The 27,360-nt window shown below is 44.9% G+C and overlaps 1 protein-coding gene across 1 annotated transcript in view; it reads right to left on the bottom strand.

The window, feature by feature from the left end:
* Nucleotides 1-25,148, bottom strand: part of EGLN1 (egl-9 family hypoxia inducible factor 1) — a 34,153-nt gene extending 9,005 nt beyond the window's left edge. The window contains 3 exon segments of the mRNA XM_048047260.2: nt 24,061-24,663; nt 24,666-24,922; nt 24,925-25,148. Of these exon segments, the coding sequence (XP_047903217.2) occupies nt 24,061-24,663; nt 24,666-24,922; nt 24,925-24,994 (930 nt within the window). The 5' untranslated portion in view covers nt 24,995-25,148.
* Nucleotides 25,149-27,360: the final 2,212 nt, after the last annotated feature.

Below are 27,360 nucleotides of genomic sequence, written 5' to 3'. Positions count from 1 at the left end.
GATTAGCTGCCACTTCATGAGCATGGCCCGTTGTGACCAGCACATCTGCACATCTTTATAAATTTCCTGGAAAAAGTAATCATTTCAGGCTTTTGTAGGAGATCAGAACAAAGTTTTCCAAGCCAAGTTATTTCATGTATTATTATTCATGTTATTTCACTGCCACAATACCCAAATGTCTACAGAGACAATGCAACTTCTGCAAAAAGTCATAACATGAATTTCAGAGAAACGCAAAAAAAAAGTGGCTTTCTACCAACAATCCAGTATATTACGAACCTCAACGAAGGTCTGCTGCCAAAAAAAAAAAGTTTTAGCACAATCATTACAGTACAAATTTAGCCTGGTTTCCTTAGAATTTGAAGTCAGACCCCCAGATGTTCAAAATTCAGCCACACTACTCTTATGTAAAATATCAAAAATAATTTTCCCATTAGAATGTTAACTGTGAAAATGTAACACACCAGATTAAAATAATTTTAAATAAACTGTTTCAGTGCATTTTTTGCTTCTTTATACTGATTTACTTTTTTTCCCTTTTTAAAAAATTGTAATAAAGTGAAGCTTTCCACAGTTTCCAATACTTGCAAGAAAATTCTTTGAGCAGGCTGAGAAATAAAGTACTTGTGTTTCAATCAGGAAAATATCTGTATATGATATGCAAGTAGAATGTATTTTGCTATAGCAGTAAACTTTTATAAACTTTATTTCCAGATACACTCTAGTAAGGGAAGAAACAATTTTTTACTAAATCTTTGTAGGATCTATGAGAACATGTTTTTTCTAAAGAACAGCGTAGTGGTTATAAATAACAGTTAAAAAAAAATAGGCCAAACTATTCACATGAAATGGAACTAACTACCCTGATTGGGCCTTGCACAAAAATTACTCAAAAGTATAAAATTGAAATGTACTTGTAATTTTGAGATTAGGCATTTCAGCTTCCAAGTCCCTTTACTGTAATCATAGCACAGTCATCATTACAGGTCTCCCATTATGTAAACATATTACATATATCAAATAATGTGACCTAATATTTGGCAAAGCTATTACTTATCAGTTTTGCAGGAAGATAAACCACAAAAATCAAAACACTGAGTTAAAGATACCAAATAATGTAATAAGCGTTCTGTAATTTCCTTTCTTAGGGAGAAAAAGGGAAGAAAACAAAAGCGAAGCTGGCCTGGAAGAGGAAGATATTTGGTTTCCACTGTAAGCCAAACCTCTTGAAGAAAGGCCTATGTACCACAGAGCCCGTGCCGGGCTCCCATGGCACGTATGCAGTGCTGAACACAGATCCTGAGTTTTCCTGGATCCAAGCCTGTACCAGCATTCCTAATAACGTGAAAACTTAAATTTAAAAGTTCTGCTGTGAAGTATCATGAAAGTTAAACACTGTCATTCACTGCTCCTCAGCACCCATGTGAAACAGCTGCTAAATCTTCAGAACGAGGAAAAGATTGAGGCCAAGCAGCCACAGCAACTTCAGCTTTCACTGAAATCACGAGTTGGACTCAGATATGAAAACGTCTCCAGGCATGTAAGCGACCTCAATATCTGTCCGCGCGTTAAAAGACCCTACAGTTACAAGTTTAGGAAGCACTGTTCCCAGCTCACCCTACTCGACACCATATTTTTTCCAAAGGGCACGATTGCCTGCCTTCTGTTTCTCAATAAAGTTAATTTTGCAGCTAATTGAGCATAAATTTGCACCCTGTTTTTCTCATCTCCTTCCAAGGAAGGCACTGTTTTCTTCACTTAAGGGAAGTCCCCACCTGCATCCCCCAAAGCTGAGCTCTGCCCAGGAAAGCAAAAGAGGATCTTTTAACCTCAAACCTGCTGAAGGCAGAGGACTAGCAGCTCTTGTCAGAAAGTCTGGGGCAACATCAGCTGCTGCTATCAGCTTAACATCAAGATCAGCCACAGAGATCGGTGTTAGAAACCTTTCGTACCATTTGAGTCTAAAATACAGTCACTGGAAGGAAAAAAAAAAAAAGCACTTGTTTTTGACTTTGGAGCCTGAAACTTCTGCTATCGTTAACTGCAAGAGAGGAGAAGCAGTGTTGCAGCGATAAGTTAACTATATGTGTTTGTTATAACAGTAACAATGACTCAGCCTTTAGCCAGAAATTGGAAAGCAAACAAATTTGCACATCAGCCAGCGCAGCACAATATACATGGCGTTGTTCTCCAGCTAGTGCGGCAACTGCCTTTCCCCAGCTGAACTGTGATAAGAGAAGCTACAAACTTAACAATTTGCAGGACGTGAGAAGCACATTGCTTTGTGAAACAATGCAAACTGAGCTCGTGTCAAACTGTCATGGACTGCAAGATTAGTCACGTTTCTGTTCTGTGGGAAAGGACAGAAAAGTTACCCATGTAAATAATGATATATTTTTTAAACCATTTTACAATACACATAAGCGTGCAAATATGTATGTCAGGCAGGGAGAAAATTTTGGTTTTGTGGCTTTTTTTTTTTAAACATTGTTAATGGCAGCCAAAAGAAACAGGCATCTGAGACCAGAATGTCCAAAATTCCTTAACATTTTAGACTATGAACAATACGGTTGTTAGCTCTCCGAAACAAAGCTACCTGTCTCATTCGTTCTCCCATAAAAATAATTAGCAAATTTAACTTAAGACATTACTTCCATTTTTATAATTGACAAGGTCTCCCCTTTTGTGCTTCTCAGGCATTACAGCTTTTAATCGTTCAGCAACCTTAACTTCTGCACAGAGTGTATTTAAGTCACACACAGGATTTGTCCACCCTCTGCAAAACACTTCCAGTGTTAACCTTCTTTAATCCAGCAGCAGCATTCCCTCTGCCCGAGCACTCATGCCTAGCACATGAGCGCTGTCCTAAGATACCCTCTGGAATTCATGAGTAATTGAAAAAGTATGAAAGCGCCCTAGCAGCTCTGCGATCAGCACAACTTGGGTCTGTCAAACGAAATTAATCACACACTTAAGCAGCTGCTGATCGCTCATTCACACACGTTCTGCTTCCAACTGTTCAGCTCTGGAAAATTAACTTTAGGCTTTTACCCCAAACAAGCAACACTAAGTTGTTACCAGAAGAATTAATTGAAACCACATTTTTTTTTTTTTTTGCAAAGCATCTTCATCCTTAGTGTGTCAACCCCTACTGTAATTAGGGATTAAATGAAGGTAACAGAGGGAATAACCCATAGTCCACACAGTTTTTGTTCACTACATAAAGAGGCATCAGCTAAGACACCCAACCCTGGCAGGCACAGCACATCAATTCAGCAGAGTTGTGATGAAAAAAATGAAAGAAATGTGAAGTTGAGTTCAAGGGGAAGCAGTCTCAACCACCTTCACAGAGAAGAATGAGAGCCTAACCCATATATAAAGAAGGAAGAGTTGCAGGTAAACAGACTGAAGCTTTTTCTCTCTCCTCTCCCATTCCTCTCACAGCTGGATACTGACACGTTTAGATACTTGCTATTCCTTCCTTCTTTTAAGGAACAATATCAAATTCTTAGGAAAGGGAGGAAAATACCAGTTACATGACAACATTAAATTCTTCCAGGAAAACAAACAAACAACAACAACAACAAAATAACCCACAATAAAATGGAGAGAGGATGTGTGTTATGTCACATTAATTTATTAATATAAAATAACTTTATTGTTTAGCTCAGATTAAAGAAAGCTGCATCAGTCAAGGAGATGTCACTTTTGCTGTTTGCTGGAGGAACTGCAAATCCCAGTGAGCAAAACAAGATGTCTAAATGCAAGACCGATGACTTCCTAGCAAAATTTATCAGACACTCTCACAAAGACTTCACTGGAAATCCTTGGCGTGGGTAATTTGACAGATTATTCGAAGAAAAAAAAATACACCACGGGAATGAAGAACCAAAGTAAAGAATAAAACATCTGACTCGTCTCTTTGTGGTCGATCTAATGCATCTCTAGTTCAAGCATTTATTTGTTCATCCTGGACAAACAGCAGTCCCAAAGAAAGACATTTCAGTTTGAGCACTCGTCAGTCTGAGATTTTTCACAAGGTGTACAAAATAACAACTGATTGAAAGAAAAAAGACTGCATTGGTACCACCTGGTGTGAGCACAGTCAAGATTACTGTTTCAGCATGCTAATGTGGTACAAACTGGCTTGAATTCATAGCTCTTCTACTGCAGGTTCTTCAGAACCTGAGATGGAAGCTTTCAACAAAGACAATATCAACTGGAGAGAAACTCCTACCAGTTCTACCCAAAACAGAGGAAGTTGAAAGTGGCAAAATAAACTCTTTGGGTCACAGCTAATCCAAGTATTTCAATACTGACTTTCATCCGAGCAAGACTTTATGCTGATATACTCCATGTATTGCAAGTACTCCTGGCAAGTAAGGCCAGGGCACCAGGTGTTTACAGAAGTCAGAACTGTGAAACCAGAAAAGCCGGAGAGAAATATCAACTTTGGCAAAGATTCCCTCAGTAAAGATCTACACCTTTTAATCACTGTCAACTGAAGAACCTAAAAGAAGAAAGCAATCTTACTTGTTACGGGTTTAAAAATTAAATAATGGTGGTTCACATATCCACAAGTGAGAATAGGAATCTCTAGATTTGAGTTAGAAACTAAGAAAAACACGAGATTCACCCACTGCAGCAGCTTTGAAGCCCTCACTGCCTAAACCACCAGCTATCTGGATCCTATTCTGGCAAGCGCAGAGCAAGCTGCTCTTCTAGGAAAAACCAACTGAGGGTAAGGATGAGAAGCAGGGGTCACCCCAGGCCACAGGGACAGCTCTCGGGTGGCCGCAGAAGGTGGCGGCAGCAGCAGTTTTATCAGGAAAGCAGGCTTGGCAAAGCTGCCAGCCCTTCAGCTGGCACACTGTAGGCAAACCGAACGGAGAACAAAGTTGAAAAACAAACTCAGATAGGTGGGGAGAGAAGGAAAACAAGAGCTGAAATAGCTTCTTGCTCTATAAATAGAGTCAAGCACACAGCTATGTGGGAGGTTTATATTTTCCGTGAACTTCCAGGCAGTCCAGAAAGTAATGGCAGGCTGACCTGTCTCACCCTTCCCCAGGCCTCTTTCGGTGCAACGCCCATTGCAAGCTTTCTAGCTGCTCTGACAGAAGCATACTTGTAAGTAACTTTGGCACAACAGCTAAATGATTTTACCACTTCACTTATTTCTCGCTTTCTAGTCATATTACAAAGACACATGAGGAATCATATGATTTCTCAGCTCAGAGAAAGCTTTGCCCAGTTAGCAGTATGTCTCTTTAGCAGCAGACTCCTCAGTTTCTCCTCAAGTTAACTCATTGCTTTACTCATTAAAATTGCCATCAGTTTTAAGTGACAATTATGGACTTAAAACATCCACTTCACCCATCCTAATAAACTGACACAAATCAGCAAGTAGAAATGTTCATGCTGCTTAACTGGCCATGTTCAACTCCCCCACACCTACTCTGAATTTACACCAAATGCCTTCAATGTAAGCAAGATGCTGCTTAGCAAATGAGCTCAGGCATCTTTTGGGGTACTTTCATGAAGGTCAGTGGTACCCCCTCTTCACCGTTCAATTCAAATCACATAAAGCTCATTTCCAAATATCATCCCTTTCATTCATGCATGTATATAGGCTCTAAGAAACTTTCATAGGCTCTTAAATTGATGAATAAATTTCCATATAAATTTGTATAGCTCAGCATTTTTTCCAAACGGCACTGGAAGAACTGACGTTGCTCAAGTCTGATATTCAGGAGTCGACTGTGAACACAGGATGAGCTCACACTTTAACGAATAAATCTAAAATAAATTTTTAAAAAAGCATACCTAGGAAAGAGAAGCTCCCTTAAAACAATCAAACAGGAGCCATTAACCTTGGGGAGATCTTGAAGGTTCTTGGAAGCTTTGACAGAGAGCACTTGGACGGAGCCCTGAGGAAACCAGGGCAATCAGAGAAACATATCTCCAAAGGCGAACCGATAAGCAACTGAAACCCACATTATAGACAGAAATAACAGGAAGACCTAAAATACGCTTCCTACCTCCCAGACAAGAATTGTAATGTTTTACAGCCGCCAACTAGTCTACTACTTAACTGAGATAACAGCACTGAAACATTAACAAGGTTCTCTCTGCCCTCGCACACCTGAGCTTGTAAAGTTACTAGTCTCAGATCTCCAAATGCAAAGAGAAGAGATCGCCAAGCCAGCTTACAAGCTTCAGGGGAAAAAATACAGATGGTATCTTCCTTAATAGTTAACGCACTGGCATTTTCCAGGCTGCTAGCCAAGTTAGGTAAGTCTTGCCTTTTCTCAAAATTATGCCAGTTTAACCAAAAGACATTGCTTTAAAACCAAGTCAGTGAAATGAGTGCAAATACCCTTGCAGTCCTTCAATCTGATTAAGATCTGGCTTCCCTCAGCTTAATCTAACTCCGTATTAGAAAAATAAAACTGGTTTCAAATCTAATTAAGAAAGTCTACAAATAATTGTGCATTGACTTAAACAGGATTTAAAAAAAATAAAATAAAAATGTTTATCTAATGCAACTCTGAACATAAACAATGTCTTCAAGCTTAAAATGCCTGTGTCCCCTTAAAAAAAATTACATCTGAGTTGTTATTTACTGATGTGCTTCAAAACACTAGTAGTTTCCTTGATGTTCAACATACACATTCTGAGTTTTAATACTGGCCTACTACAAACTTAAAATTCAACAATCAACAGACACAGAAAAACTAATTGAAGCTTCCCAAAGAAGGTAGACGAAAATTGCTGTCACCAAGGGCAGAATGTTCTCTTTAAAATCCTAGGCTCAAACACAAAATTCTACTTTGCAGCTGAGAAAGGTGTTTAAAGCATACTCTGAATGGTAGTAGCCTAAATCTCTCTACAATATGGTTAAATAAATTGACCAACAGACTTCAGATTCAAACAGCTGGTGAAAAATGTAAAATGTGTTTCTTCAATTGGCTGGCCTCCATGGATAACTCCCCATTCACTCCAAGAGAAGCAGACTAGTGAGTCAGTGTTTTGGCGCTATGTAAAAATTTGACAGAGAAGTAAGTCAATCAACACAAATGTTAAGAGTCTGCTTTTAATTTAACATCATAATTGCTTTGAAAAGAATAATACCATCCAAAAAAAAAAAAAAGAAGAAACTTTTGAAACCACTTTTTTCCAAGAAGAGGCAGAGCGTTCTGCTCTTGCATGACTCCAGTCAACTTAATTCATCACTAACCATACAGAAGAAGTGCAAGAAAGCAGCATCTTTATGAACTAAAAATAATACAACACTAAAACCAATTATGATAGTGCACTAAAATAGTAAGAGGTTGTCTCATTCAACTACATCACTTAAAATGTATTCTTGCAGTGTTTTGTGCAGACCAGATTTTCAGATCTAACCACATGACACCAGCAGACACACTGATGACTTCATGTCTTACTTGAAACTATCAATTTGTTTCCACTTTAAGGAGCAAAATAACCATGAAACAGAAACTCAGCTTGTATGAAAGATTTATTTATATATGTAGATGAATAATGATTTAAAAAATCTTTTTCAGCGACACTTGCAAGGGGCCATACGGTATTCAGCAACACCCACAGTATCCCAACTTGACAAAGTACACTAAAGCATTCACTTCTACGTTTAAGAGTTCAGACTTATAAACTATTTATTAAAAACAAACAAACAAAATAGCTATGCAGTGAAATGCTAATAGACAAAGTGCTGCTTTAATTCGTATTAACCTTCAGTAGAAGCCTTACTGAGGTTTACAGCCAAATAACAACAAACAGCCCGTAACATGCTCTCAAACCACCTACAACTGAAACCCAAGAAATGCTGACTCTGTCCATACTGGTTTTTATGGGCTTTCACACACAAACTGTCTTTACCCAAGCTCTTCTTTACAGTCCCAGCATCACAGCGTAACAGGGCCTCTCTCACAACTGGTATAAACGATACTTAGGGTTTTTTTGGTTTTAACCAGATGACCCAGTGTATGCAGCTCAAACATAGGCAGGCATCATACAGATCCATCTGTGCTCAACTCCCACTAGTGCCGGTGGAGAGTCTTGAGAAATAGCTATGGCCACACAGAATTAAAGGCTGATCACAAATGCCACGAGCAGGACTTCTGATGTTAACACACAAGTCATTATTTTAGCTTCAAGAAGCGCTCTGCGGTAGTAAATCCAGCCCTGACTACCTGAGAGATGATTTCCACATGAGAAATCAAAACAAAAGGTAGAAACACACCGGCCACAGACACCAAGACACGCAACTTGTTTTTCATTACCAGTTTCAGACATGGAGCCAAATGCCACAAGCCACACCTGAGCACGCAGCGCTAGGCCCACCAGGCCTCATATTCATTCACGGCGTTTGCTTGCTGCCCTACCACCAAGCCCACACAAGCGTGTGTTGTGACGGGAAAGTTAGGCAGGCACAATGCAACTCCCGGACAAGACTGTCTCAGGAATGTGATTTATTTGCTTTACGAGTACATGTCCGTGTGCACATGAGAAAGATCTGAATGTACCAAGCACTGACTCCAGGCAGCCAGAAAAACTTGAGAGAATTGCCTGCCCTGGCCTGCTTGATACAAAAGCCCCACCATTTCCTTACACTCCAATTCAGCTGACTCTACAGTAAATTTAAGTTCACAGCAACAATAACATCTCTACTTTAGGAACTGGTGCTGCTCGAACAGGATTTCCCAGTCCTCCTGAAAGTCACCTCCCCAGCCGCGGCAACCACTTCTGCCCCAAGAGAGCAAACAAGCAGCGCGGTGGAAAAACACATCACCCTCGTGCCTTGGGAGAAACAAAATGTGTTGTATTGCCCACTATCCGTTGATTAAATGGAACCCATCTGGCTTGTTCTTTGTCCATTTATAGATAGCATTATGAAACTGCTAGAAAAAAAAAACAATCCATGAAAAAAAAAAGACGACTTTCCTCCTTCCCACTATAATGATAATGAAAATAATATTTTACATCATCATCTAATTGAAGTATTTGCCCTTCCTAAAAGGCAAGCAGACTCCTCCACAGATCTGTCTTTCTCTGTAAACAACAACTAAAAAAACCCCTGCTGATTCTGTCAAGATTCCCATCAAGCACCATTGCTCTGACTGGGTCTCCACAAGCACCGTGGGCAGAAGCAGGGTGCTATAACCTCAAACTCAAACTGCATTTTCCACTCTAATACTCAGAAGGTAGCCGAACTGAAACTCTGCATGAATGACAACGTAATAAGTAAAGCTATGGTGTACAAAACACAAACCCAAAACAAAAAACCTCCCTAAAACAAGTTATCACTGAGATTTTTTCCCCTTTCTCAAGGCATTCAGAAGAACCCAGAACCAGAACCCCTCTCCCTTTCTGCCCCGTATTACCATAGAAAAGCTAACACCTGGCTGAGTTAGCACGTAGCCACTGCTTACTTTACACTTCTTAAAAGCACTGCATTTACTAAAAAAGGGAAATACATTGTTCCAGGTTGCACCCAGAAACGATGGATTTCAAGACAGAACACACACACCTCTATCCTTTCAAAATGTGTGCTTCTGCAGAAAGGTTTTTGTGTGTGTCCCAGAAATCCAACAAGTAATATCTTTTTTGGTAAACCAAGTGACAGTTACTGTTTTACAATATCCTGCACTTGCTGGGGAAAGATTGCAGGAACTAGCAGTAACAGCCAGAGGTATCACATCAGCCCACCAGAACTGATCCGTACGATGTATTTATGCAACCTACATGCAAGATCTGCAAAGCACAAGGTTTATTTTTCAAAGCCTGTTCCCAACTTTAAGCTGTAACTAAGAAAAGAAATCAAAACTGTATTTAAGAATATAAATCTGGAAACATCCTGAAATAACTCACAAACTCCCCATCATCTTAAGAAACAGCAGTGGAAATTAGTGCTGTAAAGATGTACAGTGAAGCAAAAAGAGCTACCAGAAGTAACAGCAGCACTGCCACAAGCAGTTACCAGAAGGGTGAAAATAATGCTGAGCACCACAAGAGCCAAGGAACAAGTGAAACAACAACCAGTTCTTTAGAATGCTAGATTCCAGATTTCTATACAAGAAACAAATTTCCCGTCCAAGTCAGCAGGCAACCAACACAGAATTCAGGGTTGGCAGAAGTGAACCTTTCAGCCACAGACCATATTTTACAAGGAAATTTCTCCATCATTGCTGAAAACGAGCAACAGCTCTTTTAAAACGTGCACCTATTATTTTACACCACTGGTGATCAATAGTTTCTGAGTAGGAGAAAACATTTCAGGAAATTTCCTGCTGACAGCCAGGTGATTTACTAACTTTGGTAACATGTAGTGATGGACACATATTTTCATAACAATGGTAATACAGCTCCCAAAACTTTGCATCCTCTCCAGGTCTTCCTTTGATCCAGGGTACACAACCAAAGAAGAGCAAAAGCAATTTCAAAACTAGAGCATGACTGAAGGGAAAGACAGGGAGAAGGAGGAGCGGGGCAAGAACTCGTGGAACGCGGTGGCGCTTGCCAAACATGCGCTGCGATAACGAAGGGGAGCAACTTCCAAAGCACGGGGTGTAATTGTCACTGCCCTGTTACTAACCCCATGAAATCGAGTCGCAAGCACTAACAACTGAGATACCCCAGAAAGCCTCAGCTGTAATTGCTCCTCTGCGTCCTCCAGCCCCTTAATCAACTGCACTACAACGCATCTTGGATATTGGAGGTTACTATTAGCACACAGAAATGCGATTGAAAAAAAGAAAAAAAAAAGCCACCACACGCCTAGCACACTACTGTCATGCTCATACCCACTCACTGTATGCAGAAGGCTGTCCACGTAATCTGTCTCCCAGATAAAATGTTCTGGCCTTGCAGAAAGCTAACTAGAAACAAAAAAAAAAATCAATTCAAGTAGCAGGTGCTGTAACAGCAGATAAATGCAGTGTTCCTAACAAAACTCTTCCATTAGTTTTAGCTGAAGCTGACTTACTTAGTGTTCTAAATAATTAATTAGCTTTTGCTGGAGGCTGGGTAATCACAGAACTGCTGTATGTAAAGACTGAACTAACACTGAATTACAAATTCTCCAGGGAAGCTGTTGCTTTTGTATGGCAAAATAAGCAAAATGGGATTCAGGCCTATGGGCAGTAACACATAGCAATGCTAACTAGTTACCAAAAAACATTTTAAAACTTAATTCTCCAATAGGAAAACAGAGCTCAGGATGCCGTGTGAAAATGACACAGCCCAGGATGCTGACCAGGAGCCAACAGCAGCCATGGCAGCGGGGAAGGACAGCATTGTATTTCGTTCCCAGAATCAGCAAGCAATGCTATGCAGTTACCAGAAAGACTGCTAAAAGTTGCTCCAGAAAACAAGAATTTTCGTCCTCTGTAAAGACAACCTCAATTTAGGGTTCCAAAGCCAAGATAACCCTTTCCTGGAAATCAAGGAGACTGGAGGGTGGGGAAGGAAGTATAAGATTTTTTCAAGGGGGAAAATCTCACAGGGACTGCATCTTCCTATCACCGGCCAATTCTGTTCCCCGCCGAGTCCCTGAAGAATTCCATCACTTCCTCTGGAAAGCTGTCCCCAAACGGAGAAAAAATGTGCTTCGGATTTTTCACTCCCTCAAATGCTATTTTTTCTCTGGCGTTACTACCATGCAGCTATTACTAACTGAGCTGTAGGAGCTGAAGCCTTAATGCTGAGGAAGGGCTATGTGTTACTAGCATTGTCTTTCCATGGGTGTATCTTCAAAGTAGCAGGATGTGTGTTTACAAAAAGACGCAGTAAAAAGTAAAACTGAGAAACAGCACATCTGCAACATTTCTCTTGAGATGGGATAAGATTAAACTGAAAATAAAGCTAGTAGATAGTATCTTCATCTACACTTGACCTGCAGAAGTGTATTTATTTCCCAGGTTTGCAAGGCTCCTTATAAAATTAAGGGTCTAGATGGGTAAAAAACCAAAACCATCTTAACTCATTAATACAAACATAACTTACAATACAATTTTGGCCTAGCCTTTGGCTCATGAGAAATTACCACTCCTGTTTTCTATTTTCTCTGAGGAAAATGACAAAGTCAGGACTCCAGTCTAGGAACTCCTGTGTTGTTCTTGAGTCTGTGCCAAGTGTTAGGAGGCCTCAGGGAGTCACTACTTGTCATTTTCTCCAAGCTATAATGGAGATTTACTCAAGGCATTAGCTTTAATGCAAGAATTAGAAAATTTTAGGTATAAAGCACTTTAAATACGGCCCTTATTCCCAAGGCGTTCCAAAATACTGGAACAGGTAAACGCAAATAGCAATAAAACAGTAAATTGCAGTAGCAATTTCATCAGAGCAAACTAACCTCTGCTCAGTGAAAAAATGACAGCTGCCATCAGGATCCCTAAGGGGTCTGTACTTTTTGCATGACCTGGGAAGAGGGGGGCGAGTGGTGGGCTGACAGTGTTCACATGCAATACAGAAATACATTGCAGAATCCTTTCTAACACCGACTGCAGAAAGGTGCACAGAATAGAATGATACCAAGCACCAGGACGACAAAATGGCAGGTAAAATTCAGTAAAGAGTTAAGTGCAAAGGAATGCCCCCAGGAAGGAAAAAAAAAAAAAAAGGCCTTATACACAGTGCTATCTTGTAAGCTGGATAGCATCACTTTAGAAAAAACTGTAGTAAATACAGGCAGAATATAACCTCAGCACAGCGGCAGAGGCAACTAGTGTCACAAAACAGAATACAACATTATGCCACTATGCAAATTCATGATTTATTTGTACATTAACAATGCAATCCTGGTTGCCTTACCTTAAAGAGGGGTTAGCAGAACCAGAAGAGCTGCATAAAAGGGCAATAGGAACATTCAAACTGCACGAAGCAGTACCCAACTGAAACAATACTAAAAAGACTATGATTCTTCAGTTTAGGAGGGAAAAAGTGTCAGCTGAAAAATGTATGAAAGCAAGTGTCAGACTTCTTAAAACCGTGAAAGATAAAACTACTGGGAAATGAGTTCTCACAATAAAGAATCTCTAGGACATTGAAATCATCAGGCTGTAGGCTTTAAACAAAAGGAAGTTCCTTCCCCATCTAATCAAACGGTGGGACTCATTGTTACAGGATGTCGCAGAGGCCAAAAGTACAAATGGCTCTTACAACAAGATTACATAAATTTAGAGCAAGTATGTCCATCCATCTGTGGGCACTGAGAGCAGTGGTTCAGATGCAACCTCTGGCTCAGAAAGTTCCTGAATTGCTGGAAACTCAACATATATAGTAGCATCGTTTTGTCAGTATTTTGAAGCTTTATCTACACGCTGATTATTGATTAGTTACAACAAATGCATAATGGCACAACGAGTTCACATACTTATGTGAAAAGGAGACATCTGATAAGGAAGAACACGAGAAGTTAAGTCACTAGAACTTGAAACGAGATCACTCAGCCCGCGAGATGGGGTAAGATCTGAGCAGAAGGGATTGCCAGCATTTGAACACTAACAACGGCTGTTTTTAACCTCTTCACAGGAAATTTTGTAGCTTCAGCCTACAGCTCAGGGATGGTCTAGCATCGACTGTATATAAACAGTTCCTTCAGATGAGCACGACTCCATCTGGCTTCAATTTACGGATAGAGATAGGACACGGATGGTCAAGTGGCACCTCACGAGAGGCACGCAGCTCTTATCTTCCCAACGCAGTCCTTGCGGAGGACAGCTGGCAGGGTGTCTGCAACTGCTGAACACCCAGCAGAGCCCAGGAACTGAGCACAGCCTCGTCCTCTGCACCCAGGCCGGGCAGCCCCGCTCTCGGTGCCTGCTCCTTCTCCACCCATTCACCAGGCACGGGCTCCATCCTGGCTGCCCTGGGCCTCGAGGGGATCACGGGCAGCAGCAGCATGTGTGGGGAATATAGGAGGACAAAAAAATGGCTAGAAATTACAAGGGGGAAGGGTGGAGGACCGCAGCTTACAGCAGCATGGCAAAACACATGAGCCTTACTCCTGTCAGTGCAGGGGCTCCCTACGCATGCTTCTGCAAAACTGCTTTTTATGTGAAGTGGGTGCCATTTTTCTTAGGATAACTAAAACAGAGTGAAAAAAACCTTTGTCTAGATGTTTGTTACAAGTTTACCGCACAAAATAAAGGTAAGTAAAAATACGGGAAATAGAGTTAGTAGAGTAGAGTTGATAGTGGCCATGAAGCAGTGTTAACACAGAAAATCACGAAGAAGCAGCAGTAGAGACTACAGCACAAGTGACCACCTCCATAACTAAAAGGATCCAAGTCAGGAACATTTCAGACTGTTACATTACTTAGACATCCAACAACATTTCTTTAAGAAGCAAATGACAGCAGGAAGACAGACTTGTGGACACTTCACTCCAGCAGAGATGCAGTAGGCAGGACTTCCAACTGGCTGTATCTTGCTGGAAGAAAACTACCCTGACAGACTAAAAATTGGCTTGCTGAGGCCGGCAAGCACCTCCGGAGATGTCCTGGTTCAGCCCCTGCTCGGAGCAGGGTCACTGGGGCAGGTCGTCCTGGGTTTTGAAGACCTCCAAGGAGGGAGACTCCTAAACCTCTCTGGCAGCCCATCTCTCCGTTGCATCACCCTTCCATCGAATAAGTTTCTTATACATAACTTTAATTTCTTGCATGCCAATGTGCGCCCTTTTCTTCTTGCCCTGTCACTGGGTGCAACTGAGAAGAGCCTGGCACCATCTTCTGTACTGTCCGCCTCAGGTACCTATACACACTGATTTGGTCCCCCCGAGACTTCTCTTCACCCCAGCTCTCCCAGCCTCTCTCCGTATGACCTGAAAAAGTGACTCCACTATTACAAAGAAAACTACTTTTGACTGGATGATGCCCTCTAAAGGAGTCAATAACAACATTAAGCCCAAAAGAGGCACAATTAGCCAACATCTATTTCATAGGGCATCATATCATATCATATCATATGCCTGCTGAAGCTGAACCAGTTTGAGATGCCCTTATCAACTGGCCACAGTTTCCTTTCTCACAGTGGCAAGGCTGCGTGCCAGCTGCTCAAACAACAATGCAGCAACCAACAGCAACTAGGAGGGCCGGACGCCTTCAGCTGAGCGCCGACCGAGCGCTCCTCACACACGGCAGAAGCTGTTCACACAGGCTGGTGTCCACGGCAAAAGTTCGCTGAGCAGATGTCTGAACAGGACAGAAAGCAGCGACAGGAAAAGTACGTTATTAGTCAACTGAAAACTGCTCTGGAATTCTTTCGTGTGCTACATCACTTTGTCTTTTCCACAGTGCACAGCTGCAGAGAACTTTAATATATGAGGATTTCTGCCTCAAACTGAGTAGAGACCAAGTTTTTGATCTACAGCAATTTAAAGTCCACATTATCATATCAGTTGGGTTATTGTATTACAAGTTTTTAGTTTAATTTCACTAGTAACTTCAGGACAGTTCTAGATACCTATCTGCTGCTTTCTGAATGATGGAAGCACACAGATAACAGACCCTGGCACACCAAAAGGTCAGCAAGTCACAGGAAGAGTATGCCCAACAGAGAAGCCTCCATCCTCTGACACTTCACCAAGAATTTTGGGCTACCAACAAAGTGATGTGAATTGACAATACAAGCTCTTCCTGTAAACAGATTTTAAATATATTTATATAAAAAGAAAAACAAACAACCAACAAGAACAACAACAACAAAAAGTAAATATATTAAAAAAAAAATCAAACCTTCAGCTGGTCCATTGCATCTTAAAACCTCATACAGTCATCTGACAATCATATCACCAGTTCCTCCACTCTATTACATCCAAAACAGAGAAAGGCTTCCTGAACTCCCTCAGTGCATTTACCTTTGTATTCTTTTCAACATGACGCCTGGTTTTGCTGCAACAAGGCAAGGCAGTTTCACACACAGTGCACTGGGGCCTCACAGCACCATCTCCTCAAAATACTAAGTAATCTGTAGAGTTCAGAAGGTCTTCATTCATGGTCAAACCACGTGCTCCAAGCTGGTCTAACACTAAATTAACACGTAAAATTAATCCTTGGGTGGAAAATTGTCTTTTTTTTGGTAAGGCCTCATTAATTACCCTACAGGTATGGCGTTTGCGTATGCGTTAGGGCTCTGTGCATACAACACATATATCCCTGCCCTACATTCACACACAATGACCATATAGACAGGCAGGCACTCACATTCCTACCCAATTCCTATTTATAACATTATGCACGAACAAAAATACTCTTGAGTAATTTCAAGTTAAATACCAAAGAACAAGAAAGTCTTCAAGTGCAAGCAGCTGTTACGTGCATGAAAGCATTGCTCTATTTTTGACAGACGCTGTTCTGGAACAGCGAGTGAATTAGCTTTCAACCTGACGCTTATGACTGCAACTTACCAACCAGCTCTGGCACAAGCCTGCACTGAAAATGTGCTTGATCAGCTTTGGCTAACCAATAATCTCTGGAAACAGTTTACAAGGACTTAAAGAGCACCAAATGACTTTTGAAAAAGGCCACAAAGATCAGCACTTGTACTTCTTATACCCTTCAGAAGGAGGAAGCCGTGAGAGTGAAAGACAAAAAGGATATCATAAATAATGCTTACTGCATTTAGTAGTGGCTGGGAAGTCAAACAACCCCACTGCTCTGTTCACTAAAAATACTGCTTTCGTTCTTCGATTTCATTAGTGCAGCATGAAAAAAACATGCCAATGACTAAAAAACTTAGATTGATATATTCAAAGTAAATTTATTCAAAAAAAAATTACTTGCAGAGTCCTTAGATTGTCCACAGTCATTCTCTTACTGTACAACAATAAAATACAATGGCACAACAGAAAGGGACCCACCAGCATCCCACTGAAGAACTAACTAACCAACCCAGTCAGACAATCCAAAAATCAGTTTTGAATCAAAAAATAAAATCTGACTTTGTAGTAGAGCTCTCCAAGTGGCCTAAGGAAAATTGATTTATCTAGTTTCTGGGTGAACAAGAAGCTGATTGCTCTATACAGCTTATCTATTTCCCCTTATTAAACAAGTTCCTTTCTAATGCAGCAGAAAAGCCTTCCTCTAAGCTGTAAGGTTAACTGTAGCTTAATTGGCAGACACAAGTACGAACATACATACATACTGACACTCAGCAGAGGGCAACAAGTAGCAAATTCCAATAGCAACTAGCCTGTTTAAACCAAAAGCTGTCAGAGATTAACTGCAAAACACCGCAATTTAATCACAAACCTCATGAATGCAGGTAACCACCACGAAAGAGAATAATATGCTGTTGATTTATTTGCAGGAAACAGCTGCCAAACTATTCAGAAATTAAGCGTGAGCTAGAAAATGGAAAAACATCTCCCAGACACGCAGTCAAGGTCACAGACGCAACTGACCAAGAAGTTTGAGGAGAGCTGCACTCGGACGGCCCCGCGACTTGGCAGGACACCGCTTTCAAAGAATTCCAGCCCCAGAGGCCGCTGGCAAGGGAAGGGAGCTCTTCCTCTCAAGCTGCAGAGCTGCGATGCAGAGCACTACATTTTGGGGTGGAACTGCTGCACTGAGCCCCTCGTGGCTAGGACGGGCAGCATGGTACATGAAAGCAGCAACACCGTCAGAAAACCAGTGATGCCACTGAGAGGAACAAATGCCGTGCACAGAAAGCACTGATGTGCACAAACCTCAAGGCTACAGGTGCTCTGAAACAGCAACACCTCGAAATCTAACTGCAGCCGCACGGCCCCAGGCAGCTGCTGATGGGAGCAAAGTGCTCACAGCACAGGGGATGCCAGCCCAGCTCCGTCCCGAAACAGGGAAACCAGGACCTTCCTTGGTGCTAATAAAACTCCGGGATAAAGGAGAGGGGCAAGCGCTGAGCACAAGGAACCTAACTAGCAGGCTGGCTTTGGAGCTTTGTGAGTGTGTTTGTGTGTGGCAGAGATGCGGGGGGATCACGTGGAGAAAATACTTTCCCTTGTGCAGGTTCCATGGGGCAGTCCAGCAAAGCTTCTGCATAAAACTGTCACAGGGAAGATGCCCGGAGGACAGAACAACACGTTTCTGCTGGCAAAAACAGCCTCACACTGACCATGGGAGAACAAAGAGAAGAAAGCTTAAGAAAGAAAAAAAATTACACAGCAAGCAAAGATTTCTTAACTGTTATTCAAATTTTCACAGGCGAATTTTGGGATAATCAGTCCCTAAGTGTTAAACTAAGGCTGTAGTTTGGCAAATCCTTTAAGCTGGCATAAATTTTGCATTGCTGCTGAAAGAAAGTCTCACCATCTGCCAGTCCCCTGTGCCAGCACAAACATCCGAACACTGAACCAGGAGCACTTCTTTTGCCAGTTTACTTTTTCAGATGGATCGGTTCCCCAAACCAGTTCACGGGATGGCCATGTAAATACTTGTACTGGCAAAGAAGTGTGCCTACTTCTCCGGCAGCACCAGCCTGAAGTATTCACTGGGCTACAGCCTAAGTCACGTCGGTACTGAAACGCTGGTAGGAGTCACAGGCAGCGCTCCCCACCCTCAGACACATTATATTTGTGCCACACTTTACAGTTATAATCACCGAAGAGAAGGGTGGGAACTTCCCAGAACCTCAGAAATGCCCATCTTTTAGTTTTCACTGGCCATAAACAAGCATCTTTTCTGGATACTCTGCTTCTCAATCAGAAGGTCATCGGTATTTAGAAATAACAGGCTTCTTCTGATCGTTTGCTCATTTCGGGCCCCAAAACACTCGTACATGACTGGAAAATGAAACCGTACTCAGCTCAGAGCTCTACCCCAACAGGAATGTAAAATCTGTGGGCTGCCCTGAGTATCCATGAGTCACCGCACAATCCTTTGCTGAAGAGCACACACGTCTAGAAGAAAATGCCATTGCCAACAAAAACACCATCAGGAAAAATCCTTAAGCGTAACTATCTGTAATACTCTATCTGGTTCGAGCAATTCAAGCAAATACTGAGAGACTGAGAGAGATCTAGCCGCTCTTTCCTGCAACTCAGGGACAAATTCTAGCCCAGGCAAGCACGCACGATGAACTAGTTAGATCAGCAAGTTGTATTGCTCTTGCATTGAATTTATTTCTGGGTACAGAGCGATCTCTACAAATGGACATGCCACAGGCAAACGGAGGGGAAGCTCCTCTGCTTCACAGCTGCTCCTCAGGCTTAACCCCAGCTGCAGCTCTGGGCTTCCTCGGGGCTCATGCAGGCAGCATCCGAGCCCCGTGCCCATCTCTGTCCTCGCTCCACGCTATCAGCACTTTTTGGTACCAGCATGGTTGCCGAGTCCTCAGTCTCCACTTCTTCGTCCATCGCCTTACTACTCCACAGACACCCACTGGGATATTCTGCAGAACAAGATCGAGTGGAAAGAACATCCAGAAGTCTTGCTCGGGTTTCCTGTACACTGTTCTAAACAGCACCTGCAAAACTCAGAGCTGTGTCTCCTTGTGCCTGCCCCTGTTCAGTGCTTCACCAGCTGCTGGCAGCTTCAGCCGTACCAGCTGATTACCTCTTCCCAGTTAAACTTCAACATCCTTGGCAACATTAAGCCAGCATGTCTGTAGGAAAGCTGCTACACAAGTGTCCAGAGCAGAGAACCTCTTCTCTACGGTTTCTAGAAGAGCTAACTGCTGGATGCGAGAAATCCGCTCACTGTTAGAGGATTATTTTCTAAAGGAGCATTACTAACTCTGAAAGAAGCTAATTTAACAGGACACAGTCAGACTAGTCCAAATCCACAGCACTCTGGGTCTTCAGGAAACTCCAGGACATACTAGTATGCAGCATCACGTTGAAAATTGATCAGTACCCAGGAAATAACAAGCAGCAGTTGAAGTAGTTACAATTGGGTGAGTTTATTTTGAGATCAGAGGTGGGGAGAGAATAAGAGAGAAGCACTTGGGTAATTCAATAATTTCAAGTAAAAGCACGGGTGCAGGTCTGCATCACATGCAGCCTATACAGCAACTTTTTAAGCCACCGGTGGCCGAGAAGCAGTGGGTGCCACTGGCCTACTGGTAGAGACAGGAGAACATTGAAATCAAGCCGTCTGAGTTGCAGGTCTGAGTTGCAGCTCTTCTGCTCGGTTACAAAGGGGTGGGAATGACACAAAGCCTCAAGGAATGTAACAGGGACTGTCAAACCATCTGTGTGCTCTCCTCTCAATAAAAGGCACAGGGTAGGGTTAGGAGACGTGGTGCTGGGGGGAGCTGAAGCACAGACAGATGATGGATCAGATGCCTGTTTATACGGTGATTATTGGGTCCCTGTCTGTGGCTATGATCTCCCAATATTACTGCAGGACCAGTAAAGGAAGCAAGCTTCTGATTTATAAAAGGCTTGAAGTTTTAGATAATCAGCAGTTCACATGAGAGGAGGCAGACACGTAACAAAAAAACATACAATCATGAAGCTTCCTCCCTCCGCAGCCTCTGCTTGGGACGGAGGAAAAACCTCACCTGGGAGGGATTCAGGAGTAGTTCACTCCCAGACTTTGGTGAGCAGGTTTATACCTCCAGTGGCTATCTAGGACAGGACAGGCAGGAAACAGAAATATGCGCACGTATGAGTGTGATAACTGATAAGAGAAAGGAAAGAGAGAGTTAACATTTTGGGAGAGGATGGAAGAAGTAAAACCAGTAATAACAGGAAGCGGGAGAAAGACAGTACAGCTCACGTATGCTGCTTCGTGCCATGTGCTGCTAGGAGAAAAAAAAAAAAAGCCACACAATCTGGAAAGAAAGAGAATAGCAGAACAAAAGCAAGGAATGTAGTAAATCAGGCCTTCTGAGATGAGTAAATAGTTAGCCATTGTGTTATACCTGCAACTGCACTGTATACTCATGCCAAAAGTAGTTTATACCTATTGCTATGCAGATACCTTTCAGCCTGGAGAGTAATCTGCTGATGGTCCGGTCTAGGCTGAACCACATCCGTCAAAGCAGACCAATTTCAGGTAGCCTAGTTAAGTCTAGAGAAAATCCCTAACAAGATGTTTTTAAATGTAAAATCTCAGATTTCTCACACTTAATCTTTCTTGGTGTCCTTTACCTTAAAGACTACCACTGGAGAACGTGGATCAGTTTAAAATAAAATAAATTTCATTGAAACAAGTAGCTTTTCCCCACACAGATGGTTTTACAGGCTAAGAGTGGAGGGTGTGTACTAAGAACCACTTCTTTTCCCCTTTCATAAACAACATATCTAGAATCAGTATAAGCAATGGCAAGTTCAAGGCCCTAACGCTCACAGGTACCGAAGTCGAGCTATAGCTAAAGGTGAAATTATAACCTATGTATCATCTCTTCCATTTTATCCACAGATATTTTTCCACCACTGTCAAAAACAACCCATGATCAACAGCGTCATTAAGGCCTTTGGCCAGCAATCCATCCATTCCCGTGAAAGTACCCAGCTGCCAGTTGAGGCTCGGAGAACAGAACTCTTTACAGGTTTATTTCGTTAACAAAAATGCTTTTGGATGCTCAGTCCAGAAAGAGGTTGGGAATTTCAGCGCACTGTGGAGTGGATGTATTTATGATTCATTCCTTCTGATAGGATATGCTTGTTTACAGAGCTTGAACTAGACCTGGTAAAGGCTGAAGATTCACTCCTGTGACTCCTAGGACATAATGTCAACCCTTGCACAACATCCAAAAACAAAGCTAGTTTTCCAAGACACTGCAGTGAACACAACAAAAGTATTTCAAAAAGCAGGCTGCAAGTGGTCTTTTTTTTTTTGATTGTTTTTGCTTGTTTTACATACAAAGGCCTAATAAAATAATCACAAAAAAAATAATTTACACTTAACAAACAGCACATCCCCAATCGCATGAGGCACCCAACCGCAGAGGGCTTGCACAGTGCTGCCCCCAAGCCCCTTCTGCCCTAACCCCCCACCTTCGGAGACAGCGGGGGGGCCCCAGGGGCTGGATTTCTTCTGCTGGTTCGGGTGCTCGTGAATTACCAGTCTCACCAGTGACACTGCCAACTGGCTTATTTAGTGCCCTCAGTGAAACTGTACGCTAAGCTCTCCACGCACCAGCTAAGCGAACTACAGGGTTATTGCAACATATGCTTGCAGGAGTAGTAAATTATTAGGTAGAGCTTACTCGGTGCGTGCGACGTTTCTATCTGGTTTGGTCCTATCACTTGAAGTAACACCAGTAAGAATGAAGATTACACGTGGAGCATTCCTTTAAAAAAAATGTTGCTGTGAGTGGCAAAATCCGACATACCCATAAAGATTTAGAAAAGGGCTGTACTTGACTAAATGAACTGAGCAGCTCACCACGCAAAGTGCACCAACAGAAAAGGTCCAGAGTAACCTGTTGTGGCTATTACAGCATCTCCACTGCATACTCCTCTGTAGTGCTAAGAATAACACCCACGTACGCTGCAACTCCTGGAGGAATGCGATCAAACCAAGATCCAGAAAAAGCAGGAGCAAGAAGCGAAGACAAAAAATGACTTCAGGTAACCCGCAGGTGTCTCCACGTTCACTCCTCTTCCTCCAGCCCCCTACAGAGGGCCAGGAGCTCTGAAGGGACACGTGGAAGAAGTTTGGGCTGACAGACTGCTGCCCCCTGCCACAGCCCTTGGCCTGAACGTACAGTGACAGCAAGGGCAGAGGGAAGGTACAGCAAAAGGAGAGAAGGTGAAGGCTATCACATTGCTGTTGTCCCTGCAGACCTGATGAATCAACACTGACAAACCCAGTAGTATGCTACAAGCTCCGACTTTGCTGGGAGAAGATCAAGGGAACACGAGAAGACAAAGTGATGCACTTCTGTACCACTGAGCAAAGGACTGCACCTGTTCTGATCCCTGAAATACATGGGAATTTCAGCAGTGACCGAAAGCCAAGCAGCGCTAAACAACCTTTGATACTTTACCGTTGCTCCAGAAAAACGTAGAGCTATCTGTACGAAGGGACTCATCCCCATCCACAGGCATTCTTTGACAATTAGCAAAAGTATCAGTCACCACTTAGAAAGGCAAGATGCAGCAGCTCAGGAATCACGCGCGTGATCCGGCATTACAATGCCAAAAGTCCTTTTCTAAAGCCCTGGCACGTATCACTTACAGAAGCATACCGCTGCAGATAGAAACACAAGCAGTATTCCTCTTTCCTGCATAAAACTGAAACCCAGTAAAGCCACAGGTATTTTTAGAGCGCAAGTTTCAAGCGCCGGGGCCTTAAAGAGATTTAGAGCTGTCTGTAAGATAAGTTGGCTTAAAAAAAAATCCAACCTAATGGGGATATGGGGGAAATCCAGACCACGTCCCTGCTGAGAGTTATAGCACGGTACCGGTTCAACCAGAGGTACACCGAGACCTCATTTCAAAAAAAAAAAAACAAACAAAAAACACCAAGAAAAAGGAAATTCCCACCCACTTTTCCGTATCGGAGGAGCTGGGATTTAGCGCACCCAACACAAACCCAGGGCTGTTCCTTCTCTCCTCCCTGCCAGGCTCCCCAGCAGCTGAGGTCCCGCAGCTGCAGCAACAACAGCCTGTCTGTGGCCGGGCGGCCCCGGCGCTGCGATGGTGCTCAGCAGCTCACTGCCTCCCTTATACTGCACCGGGGGTAGCAGCGAACTGTGCAGGGCTACCCCCCCCCCCCCCCCCCCCCAGCCCTTCTTTAAAAGTGAAAAGCTACTGATGAATATTCATTGCTGGGCCTTTACCAAGGGGTGTGAATTTCATTTTCAGGGCTCGGGGAGAATTGCAAATTAGCCTGACACAATGGGCGAGCTTGACTGGCTTCTCCGGCCTCAAGACACTGCTACAGAGAGGAAAAAAAAAATCAGATTTTGGCAGGAAAAAATAAAATGAAATGAAAAGCGTGCTAAGACCTTTCAGAAACCCAGCCCAGCTCCAGCACCGGCTGGACCCCGTGTTCGGGACCCAATGCGTGCGCTGCTTTCGATTTTGTTTTCTTTTTCCCTTTTACACCCCCCTGTTTTAGGGGGAAGGCCCGGCGGGCCCCCCGGGCCCCCCCGCGCCCCACTCACTTTCGTCCTGCCGTTGATGCGGTAGTTGCCCAGCTTGCCGCTGCAGTGGCGGATCAGATCGTCCATGCTGTTCATCAGCAGGCGGATGGTCTGGCAGCCCGGCTCCTTGCCCTCCACCCAGGTGATCTTGTCGCCGCGGATGTCCTTGGACGAGTCGCTCTTCTGGCTGACGAGCTGCCCGTCGGTGAAGCGGCCGGTGTGGTGCAGGGCCCGCACCTCCTGGGCCACCAGCCCGCCCAGCTCCTTGCCCAGGAAGTCGTCCACCACGCAGATGCCGTGCTTGTTCATGCAGGGCACGATGTACTCCAGCGCCAGCCGCTGCGGCACCAGCGACTTGGTCTGCCCGTTGGGGCGCAGCGCGGCCCCGCCGGGCCCCGCCTGCACGCCGCCCGGGTACAGGTTCGACTTGTCCCGGTACAGCAGCACCGCCTCCCCGGACGGCACCGGCGACGGGGCCGCCGCCTCCGTCTCCCCGCCGCCGGCAGCGGCAGCAGCAGCGGCAGCGGCGACGCGGTTGTGGCTCAGCGGGGCGGCCTCGCCGGGGGCCTCCGGGGCCGCCGCCACCGCCCCCCCCGGGCGGCCGCCGCCCCCCGCCGCCGCCGCCCCCCGGCGCTGTGTGCTCGGTGCGGCGGGGGGAGCCCTGCGCGGGCCTCGGCAGCGCCCCCTGCTGCGGCCGCCGCCGCCGCCGCCGTGCCTCCGCCGCGGCAGATGAGCTTGTGCTTCTTCCAGTCCTGGCGCTGGTGCTCCTTGCTGCAGTAGAAGGAGCTGCGGCAGCGCCCGCAGCGCAGCAGGTTCTCCATCTTCCCGCACAGCTCGCAGTACTGCCGGTCCCGCTCGCTGCTGCTGCTGCTGCTGCTGCTGCCCCGCTGCTCCCGCTGCTGCTGCTCCCACCGCCGCCGCCCTGCCCGGCCCCGCCGCCGCTGTCATTCGCCATGGCGCTGCTCGGCCGCCGAGGGGTTATGTAAGGAGGCGGGCCCCCGGCCGGCCGCGCTGGGAGGCAGCGCTCACTGCATCATGGCCGCCCGGCGCCGCCGCGGCCCCCGCCGGCCCGCGGCCTCCTCCGGGGCGGCCGAGGCGCGGGGCTGCCGCGGGGGCCCCCCGGCGCCCTGCCTCCTCCTCCTCCTCCTCCCTCCCGTGCGCCGCGATCGCCGCTAGCGCCGCCTCATCGCCGGCCGGGCGGGTGCCGCGGTGCGGTGCGGGGGGCGCCGCTCGCTGCCCGCCGCCCGCTCGCTGCCCGCTGCGGCCGCCGCCGCCGCCGCCTCCTCCTCCGCCCGCCGCGCCTCCGCCGCTGTGTCGGGGCGAGGAGGAGGCGCCACACTCGCGGCCCGCTCCGCACGTACGCCACTTCCAGCCCCACAGCGCCGCCGGCGCGTCAGGCGGGCGGGGCCGCAGCGACCGGGCGGGCGGAGCCGAGCCGAGCCGCGCCGGGCCGGGCAGGGCCGCGTAGGCCGCCCCGAGCCGCTCCGGGGGGCGCCCGGCTCGGCCGTGCCCCGGGCGGCCCCCCGAGGAGGGGCAGCGGGGCCGGGCTGACGGGGGACGGTGCGGGTTTTGTCGCTCCTCTGTGCCCCGGAATACCCCTGCCGGGTAAATAACGTGACTTCTGTTCGACCTGACCAGGCCGGGGGCAGGCGGCTTAAATAAACGCCGAGAGCAGGAAGAAGGAGCTGGCGATGTGGCCGCTGAAGCCTCAGGGAGTGAGGAGCTAGGGCCGCGATGAACGCGACAAAGCCCCTGACGGGAAAAAGGAAATGGGTTTGGCAGAGCAGCCGGGAACCTCCAGAGGGTGAATGGGGAGAATGGCGAGTGCAGAAGCCACCAAATGGAAGGTCTTAATGCAGTCACATCAGTTATCAGAAGCCACGAAAGGACCTCTAAGATGACATACAGGCTCTGATCGATCCAGCTGAACCGTAGTTGGTAGTAGGCATCAAGTAAATGCAGCATATTCTGTAATTTCCTGCCCAGCCCGGGGTGACAGTGTTTTACCCAGCACCTCACAGTCTCCCACAACGATTCCTCCTGGGCAGCCGGGGTTCCCGTGGCCACCCCTCCGAGAGCCAGCTCGCGAGCAGGCCAGAATTGTTCCTTCCGTGGGTTTGCCTGGGCTGGGCTGGCTGGTGAGAGGCAGCAGCCCTCAGCTGGTACGCACCGCCTTTCTGGTCAGAAATCCATCCTAAAATCCAAAACGTGTCAAAGAAATGAGTCAATATCTAGATTTGGAGGGAGAAAGGTGAAATTAGTCCTCCGGTTGGTAACCCAAGATGAGTAGCTTGGGCTTTCTACCTCTATGTTGCCACAGGCTTTGATGTGATTTTGGACAATTCAGTTTTTCTTCACCTCCAGAACAGAAATACCAACACTTTCACTCCTCACAGGCTGTTGTGAGGCCTAAGACTGTAATATAGTCTAGTAAGATGGCTACACTAATGCTATCGAAATGGATCATTCTCCCCATCTGTCTATAGAGAACTAGATTTAAAATTAACTGACATATTAGTAGGACTTAGAGGAATGTTAGGCACTGCATGTGCTATGTGAAGGATGTCAAAGGAGAAACAAAGTGTGCCAAGGCTACAAATGCCTGTGGTACATACACAGAAAAAGGGAAGGAAAAACAGGGTGAATTATGAGGAAGGCAAAAGGAGGGACTGAGAGGACAAGGTCATGTCATGTCCATGAAATCTCCTGAATGTGATCAGCAAGTGCCAAGGCTGATTTTTTTTTTTTTTTTTAAATGAAGAGCTGAAAGAACTGGAAAAGCTGGGAACTGAAAACAGAGTCACAGGTTAGTAATTTCTTTGTTCATGGCTCTTAAAGGAAGGAAAGTATAATGGTAGAGGCAGAAGGAAATGGTTTAAAAAGATGTTTTAAGTCCAGAGCATAAAGGGGACAGATTTTTAATCTAGGCTTAATGGGAGTTGTTCTTTGACTATAGCAATATGAGGTACGTCAGAAATACTAGGCATTCCTCTAGCGTGCTTTAAGCTGAGATTAATACAGCTAAATTCTTTGGACTTAGAGCATTGTTAAACCAGGCTAAACGAGAAAAGAGTCGAGCCTGTTATTTTCAAAAACTTCAGAAATGCAAACAATGCCAGGGGGAAACCGAAGAGTTAAAGACCTTTTGCATTTGTTGTGTACTCCTTCGGCAAACATAATGGAGATGAAAGTCACAGGCTCAGAACTCAGTAGTCCAACCATGAAACAAATAAGGACCAAGGCACGAATATGGTGTCTGGCTAAAACCAAATGATAGTTATTAATTCGTGGGCTAATTTGGCTTCAAAACTCCTTTGTTCT

This window comes from Anser cygnoides, chromosome 3 (assembly GCF_040182565.1).
Source record: "Anser cygnoides isolate HZ-2024a breed goose chromosome 3, Taihu_goose_T2T_genome, whole genome shotgun sequence".
NCBI lineage: Eukaryota > Metazoa > Chordata > Aves > Anseriformes > Anatidae > Anser > Anser cygnoides.
This window is presented reverse-complemented; position numbering and strand designations above follow the sequence as displayed.